Here is a 7,247-nt window from a genome sequence, read left to right as displayed (position 1 = left end):
GAGAGATGAAGAATGCTAAACACTCCTACCAATCTAGAGCTGCACTTTATGGGGCTTAATGGGCCTAGGACATCTCTGAAAAAAAGTGGAGAAAGGGAACAAGGAATGCTCAACTTCTGAGAACCTTCAGCACAAGTGCACATCTGCCAGAGAGCTGCATCCAGCCTCCTTCTCCGACCTTATCTCTTATTACTTCCCACACTTTCAGTCCTGCAAGCATCATCCTGATGCCATGATGTTGTCCCAAACCTCCATGTCTGGTACACTGCATCTCGTCACTACTCTCACATGCCCTACTCCCTCAACACTCTGCCTCCCAACCTTATATCCAGCTAAACACTTCATTATCTCCTGAGCTCAGATGGGATTAGACGCATTCAGGGTGGTATGGCCATAGACTTCTTCATTATCTTGAGCATACTTTTATATGCTCACATTGTGTGTTCTTTGCTCCCTTATTATTTCAAAGACAGAATACTAAATAATCATAACATTTTAAAATACTTTTTGCCTCTTCTTTTTCCTGTTTTATTTCTGCAAAGGGGAAAAATATTCCACCACAATCCTCTATGTTAATTTGTGATACATTATACCAACTATATGGCACATGCTTACAAATGCCAATTTTAGTCTCCTAAATAAGCATATGAAATGGGTAATGTTATCACCTCCATTTAGTTGATAGAAAACTAAGGCATCCATGAGGGGCTCTGGCCAGAGGTATGTATGAGATAGATGTGCAGAGGTAAGGAACTTCAGGGGGCACATACCTAAAACCTCCCAGAATGCATGGTTAGTGGTTGGAAGATAAGCTATAGGGCAACAAGTCCAAGTATAATCAAAACACTTGCCTTAAAAAATGAAGGCTCTGGCCCTCATCCTCCCAACATTCTGATTTATTACTCAGATTGGCCATGGGATCAGGCATGCAGCCGACTCCCTCGCCTTCCCCCATCCTTCCCCTACCCTCTACATGGATTTCTGCATGGTACGCTTCTTCATTCTTTCACCTTTTCTTCCTAATTCTACCAATAGAAAGCCTCAAAATCTTCATTTCAGGGCTCTTTTCTCCTGAGTCTTCCTCTGGGCTGTCTTAGAGGCTAAACTGCACATGGACTCCAAGTAGTCTCTCACCGTTTGCCCCATGCCACAGACACGAACAACAACACATAGAGAGCATAGAAAAATTCATCCAGGGCCACAAAGGGCAACCCTCTGGCCCTGCACATGAGTTGAAGTCTTAGCATCCCATCTGAACTCTGTCCAGGCAAACCTCTGCCACTTTGCCTGGTCATGCTAGAAGCCCCCTTTCGTGGGCAGATGCTCATCGAGAGAACCAGAAGTCCATGGGCTGTGGAAGCAGATGGTTTACGGAGAATTATAATAAGTTTCTTTCTTAGATATCTGTTAAATTGCAGGAAATACGTGCTCTGTTGGTTGAATATTATCAGATACAGAAGTCCCAAGAAGAACAGGAGGCTAAAGAAGGAACTCTCGCCAGCCAATGTCAGGGGAAGTGGGACGATAGAAAGATTTGTAACTAAATCTAAATACTCTAGGAATATGCAGCTATTGACATCATCTTTGATTTAGAAAATATCTCTCCATGGCAGATATAGTAAAATAATATTTTAAAGATATATCGAAAATAAAATTTAAAAGAAAACATAGCAGAAAACAGCTGCTAGAGCTATAGATAGTTAATGGAGAGAACTACAATCAAATGTCAGGGTGAAAAAAGGTTGTAGGAATGCCTTTCAACTCAATAACATTTCATCATTGATTTCCAGGCTACAAAAGAAAATTTCCATCATTATGGCCTTCCTGATTCCCCCCCTAAATCACATAATCCTTGCTCCTGTATGCTTCCTACAGCTATACTATCTTCCATTCATTTAGTAATGATCCTACAGTAATGATCCTCACAGTATTGCTGTTTATCATCAATTTTTTAAAAAATGGAAAATAAATAAAAATTGAAAATAACAAACATGGAAATCACTTTAACTCTATGGAGTATTGCTTTCAGTCCTTACATGAGCTTGTTGTTGTCATTTTGGGGTGTTTTGCTTTGTTTTGGTACTAGGGAATGAACCCAAGACATGTGCACTGAGCTACAACCCCAGTTGTTTTGAGACAGGGTCTCACTAAGTCGTTCCATTGCCCCAAACTGGGCTCATACTTATGAGTGTCCTCCTGCTGCAGCCTCCCGGAGTTCTGAGATTACAGGCATGTGGCACCGTGCCTGGATATATGTGCACTTTTTAAGAAAATTCAATTTACGTATATAATATGGTGTTCAGTTTAATTTTCCTCATGACATTAAGTATTTCTCTATCATTCAATATTATTAAAATCAGATATATTTGTTTTAACATTATTTATAAGCATATCTTATCATACCTACTGCATTGTATGTTCCCTTGGGTCCTCTATATTTCATGTATCTATCCTGTTGTTCTATATATTGTAGTTCCAATAAGTGCTTATTGAAACACAGTAATCTCATTAAATGAGATCTGTTGCAAGAGTCCTTCAATATTTATCAGTGTAAAAGGAGAAAGGAAATAAAACAGAAATTTAAATACTGCTAAAAATAATTATAAATTATGCTAGGCAGAAAGTTGCTACCCTGCACCTAGGTCTTGCCTCCAGGGCTGATATTCTTCTCCACTTTGGTTTGCAGAAAAGGAATGAGAAGTCTATGAATGAGCCCTGGGTGGCAAAACAAGGATGAAGGGACTGGGCGTAGTCGGGGTAAATACCTCAGTGTTTTAGCCTCACTGGCAGTCATTTGACTCTGATTCACAATTACAGCCAACAATTTCACCCCAATAAATGCCCGCTTTATCCAATGAGCTTACCCGTGTCATAGCTGGTCCCTCTGAGCTGCTGGGTGAGAAGCAAAGGAGATGAAGTCAGCGTGTCTTCAAAAGGAGAGTAATGTAGCCATCCTCAGGGAGCGGGCTCGGAGACACTGCTATTACTGAGCTGTCACCACAAACACTCAGCAAAGTGTCCCATTATTTCTAGAATTGTCTTTGTTGTTTAAAGAAAGTGCTTGCCAGGTAATACGGTGGAAGAGTTGACTAAATTGTTCCTTACCCACTTTTTAAAAAATTACATTTAATGGAGGATAATTAAATAACATGGGGGAAATGCTCACTACGATTTTTGGTGAAAATAAACACAAAATGCATCCAGGCATGGTGGCACATGCCTGTAATCCCACCACTGAAGAGGCTGAGGCAGGAGGATTGTCATGAGTTTGAGGCCAGCCTGGACTATATAGTGAATTAAAACCCAACTTGAACTACATAATGAGACTATGTCTGAAAAAAACAAAGCAACAAAACAAACAAAAAAAAAAGTCCAAACACATATATAAAATGCAAACCTTAATAAACACACACACATATGTATGATTTCAAATTTATGGAAAATATATGCTTATAGGAAAGGAAGGAAATATACCAAAATACTGGTAGTATTTCTCTATGGATGATAACTCGTATGTGATTTTAACATTTTCATTACATATTTCTGAATTTTCTACACTGACCTTTAACATTATAATGAAACTATATCTGAGAAAATAAAATAATAGATATCATATACATATAATGTGGTACAGAAAGTCAAGGTACAGGAAAGAGTAGAAAAAAAGAGAGATATTCTTTATTTTTTCCCTTACTGATAAGCATTGTGTCTCCTATAGGACACTTTGTCTACTAAACGTCAAGCTCAAATTTGGTAGTGGCCAATTCTCTATTAAGTTATCTTTTTTGCTCTCTTGCCCACAGTACTGTTAAAAAACAAGATTTCCCTAGCCTTGATGTTATTGGACTCTCCTGGCTTTTGATTCTCCTGGATGTCTACACCAAAATGTTACTGGGTTCAGGGTTGCTCCCTGCTCCTTCTGGAGTTGGAGTCTAGGTTCTTGTTTCAAAGAAAGAATGAATGAAATGAACAAAAAACAGTGGCAAAGTTTATTTGCAAAAGTAAAAGAGAAAACAGACAGAGACTCACTCGGCAGAGAGAGCTTGGGCCAAGTAAAAGAGGAAAAAACAAGCTGAAAGAACACCCTGGAGAAAGTGGGGCAGACTGTCATGGGGCACGATAGCAAGCTCTTCTTGGCATCTGTGCCATTTTATACTGTCCAAATCTTGAAGAAACCCATGAGAATGTCTATATACAGGTCCTGCGAGGCAGTGCTGGGATTCCATGCCTCAAGCTGACCTCAGGTCTAGGCTATCCTATCAAAAAATCCATGTGCAGGCTTTGAGAACTGTTCTGCACATTCTAGGATCTTGAATTAATGGTCACACCTACTTCCCCAGCCAGCTTTGTCATGTCACTGACACTTAGCACAAGCCCACTAAATTAAAATCAGGGATTTATTTATTTATTTATTTATTTATTTATTTATTGTATGTAGTGCAGGGTCTCACTACATAGATTGGACTCATGGTGATTCTCCTGTTTTCAGCCTTTCTAGCACTGGGATTACAGGGATTATAGATGTGTGCACCACGCCCAGTCTCAATGGATCTCAGCTTGCCCCGGAGGCAAGGCCATCATGGCACACCAGGGATCGAACCCCAGCCGCTGTGTTCTGCCTAAGCTGGCACTTTAATCAGCTGAGCTATCTGGCTGGCCATAATCAGGGGTTTAAAGAAACACTTTTCTTGGTAATTTCTTAGAACAGAACAAATAAAATGAAGACAAAAGTGAGAGGCCAGCTAGGAAGTATGTTACTTTTGTTCAGCTCCTACAGCACCTAGCATATTTTGCTTCATAGTTTCTCAGTAAAATAACAATAGAAAGGAACACAATGGAATGGAATAGCTGCCATCTGTTCACATCACTCCTCCAACTCAGTGTGGGCCCTGAGGTTTAACCTACATTTGACTTTTACTGTCCAGTGCAGGAACATCTTGATGCTACCTCAGAAACCCAGAAGAATACTTTCTACCTAGATAAAATGTTATTTCTACAGGGGCCACATTCCCCCGATTGCCCAAAGCCTTAGAATATTCCATGTGATGCCAACTCAAGCTATAGAATAGGGAGTTGGGATCTGGAGCTTCCAGTAAGGAAAGAAACACAAGCAACCCCCTCAGCTGGTATTCATATGTCTCTCTTACTGGCTTGGACAAACCTATCATCTCTAAGTATACTGTTTACTCCTCTACCCTGTACTATAACAGTGCACTTCAGACTTTTGGGCAAAGTTACAATTTTAAGTCTTTTCTCCCATTATCTCCCAAACTAAGACAATATTTATGTGGTGGTGTTGCCAGAGGTATGCATGAGATGGATTTGCAGAGGTAATGGACTTTTGGAGCCACACACCCAAACTCCTCCAGAATGCATGGTTAGTGATTAAAAAGTAACTTTACAGGGCTACCAGTCCAAGTAGAATCAGAACACATGACTTAAGGAGTCAATGCTCCTACCCTTGTCCTGCCCATATTCCAATTTATTAGAGGCTCTAAGACCAGTCGTGTAGCAGTCCACCATGACCTGACTCTGGTTTTTTGTCTTTTATTTTTGCTTCCTGATTCTATCAATTAAAAAGCTATAGAAGCTTCAGTTCAGGGCTGCCTTTATGAGGCTCTTACTCTAAAAGGAGTTGGTTAAGAGCAGTCCCTGTGGACCTTCTTGGGTTTTTGTTGTTGTTTTTCCAATATATTTAGTACAGGGCCTGCAGGGTCCCACTACAGAGATCAGCCTCATAGTGATTCTCCTGTTTTTAGCCTCCCAAGCGCTGGGATTACAGGCATATGCCACCACGCTCAGTCTCAGTCTCCATCTCAGTGCCCCCTGGAAGTGGGGCCAGGCGGGATTGAACCTCTGCTGCTGTGTCTGCCCAAGCAGGCACTTTAACTTGCTGAGTGATCTGGTCGGCCCATTCAACTTAATTTTAATATTTATAAATATATTCACTTACATAGGATACCTACTATTCCTACTGGGTTTTAGGGTGCTGATTCTTCTGGAGGTTTCTATATTCTTTCTGTCTAGAGCAAAGAATTGGTCAAGACAAGCACAAACAGTAGGCACCTGTTTTTTTTTTTTGTTTTGTTTTGTTTTTTTTTTCGTTTTGTTTTGTTTTTTTCCGGAACCGGGGGATTGAACTCAGGCCCTTGAGCTTGCCTGGGAAGCACTTATTCTACTGAGCCATCTCCCCAGCCTCAGCCACGTTTTCTTAATGCAGAAAAAGAAACAGGCTCAGCAAAATGAGTGTGAGTGAAGTAAAAGTAGGAAAAGCACACCCTGTATGTGAGGGCTTGGCACTGTGTAAAGGCAACCACAGTGACAGAAATTCAGTGATGCCCATCCTTTGCATATCACCTCTCCTCAAGCTGACATCAAGTCTAGAGCATCCTATGGAAAATCTGTTCAAGTTCTTGAGAAAAGTCTATGCACAGAGCTTGGTTCTGCGCATGCATTCTGGGATTTTGTACACCTATTCCTCAGCCAGCTTTGCCATGCCCTAATCTGCGCCACTATGAATTAGGTTCTGTATTAGAGGCCGTTAAAATGATGAGTCAGCTCCTCTCAAAGACAATACAATCCAAACTAATTACTGAAAACTGAAGTGAGTTAACTAAGACACACTATTCCAGTAAACTAAATTACCTACAAGAAATCATGTTAGCAATGGTGGGGGTGGGGTGTAGGAGAAAATACAAAATTAATATAGCCATTCTATATAAATAAGAGCCTACTCTAATTGAACACAAGATGCCAATATTTTTATTAAAAATTAATTTCCTTCAAAAAGCCAGAGACACAATTTTCAACTTTAAGAAACAGTTCTTCAGGTATCTTAGCTTTTCAATTGATCCAGTTACAATGATCTTAAATTCAACAACTAGAAATTTGTGTTACCCTGTAGTTGATCTGACAGAGCCCAGGTTCATGTATTACAAAGTGTACATGAAGGTGGAGAAAGACAGGTTTGTTGAAGGTCATGAAGAGATGGGTGGCAGAAAAGGAACAAAGACGCAGACAGTCAGGCTCTTGGGCTCGAGAGCAGGGAGGAGAAAAGGGTTTGCGTGTGCTTTGGCCTGGGGATACACTGAGTGCTGCTAAGGGAGTCAGAACTCAGGTGGGTAGGGGCGTGAGGTGGGTGGGAAGGCTTTAGGGTGGTGTCCGAGCTTAACTGGGTGGACTGGAGAGGATTCCTCAGCCCTCAATATCCTACCCCTACTAGTTGGAGTCTTTAAATAAATATATAT

At 40.7% G+C, this 7,247-nt stretch overlaps 1 protein-coding gene across 1 annotated transcript in view; it reads right to left on the bottom strand.

Moving 5' to 3' along the window:
* Positions 1 to 7,247, bottom strand: part of LOC111817266 (V-set domain-containing T-cell activation inhibitor 1-like) — a 21,636-nt gene that overhangs the window by 11,772 nt on the left and 2,617 nt on the right. Inside the window, exon 2 of the mRNA XM_023717561.1 lies at positions 2,865 to 2,892. Within this exon, the coding sequence (XP_023573329.1) occupies positions 2,865 to 2,873 (9 nt within the window). The 5' untranslated portion in view covers positions 2,874 to 2,892. The remainder of the gene's footprint in view (positions 1 to 2,864; positions 2,893 to 7,247) is intronic.

The sequence above is a fragment of the Octodon degus genome, unplaced genomic scaffold, assembly GCF_000260255.1.
Source record: "Octodon degus isolate 3935 unplaced genomic scaffold, OctDeg1.0 scaffold00053, whole genome shotgun sequence".
Classification (NCBI taxonomy): domain Eukaryota; kingdom Metazoa; phylum Chordata; class Mammalia; order Rodentia; family Octodontidae; genus Octodon; species Octodon degus.
The sequence above is the reverse complement of the archived record's forward strand: the minus strand, read 5'-3'. Positions and strand labels throughout refer to the sequence as shown.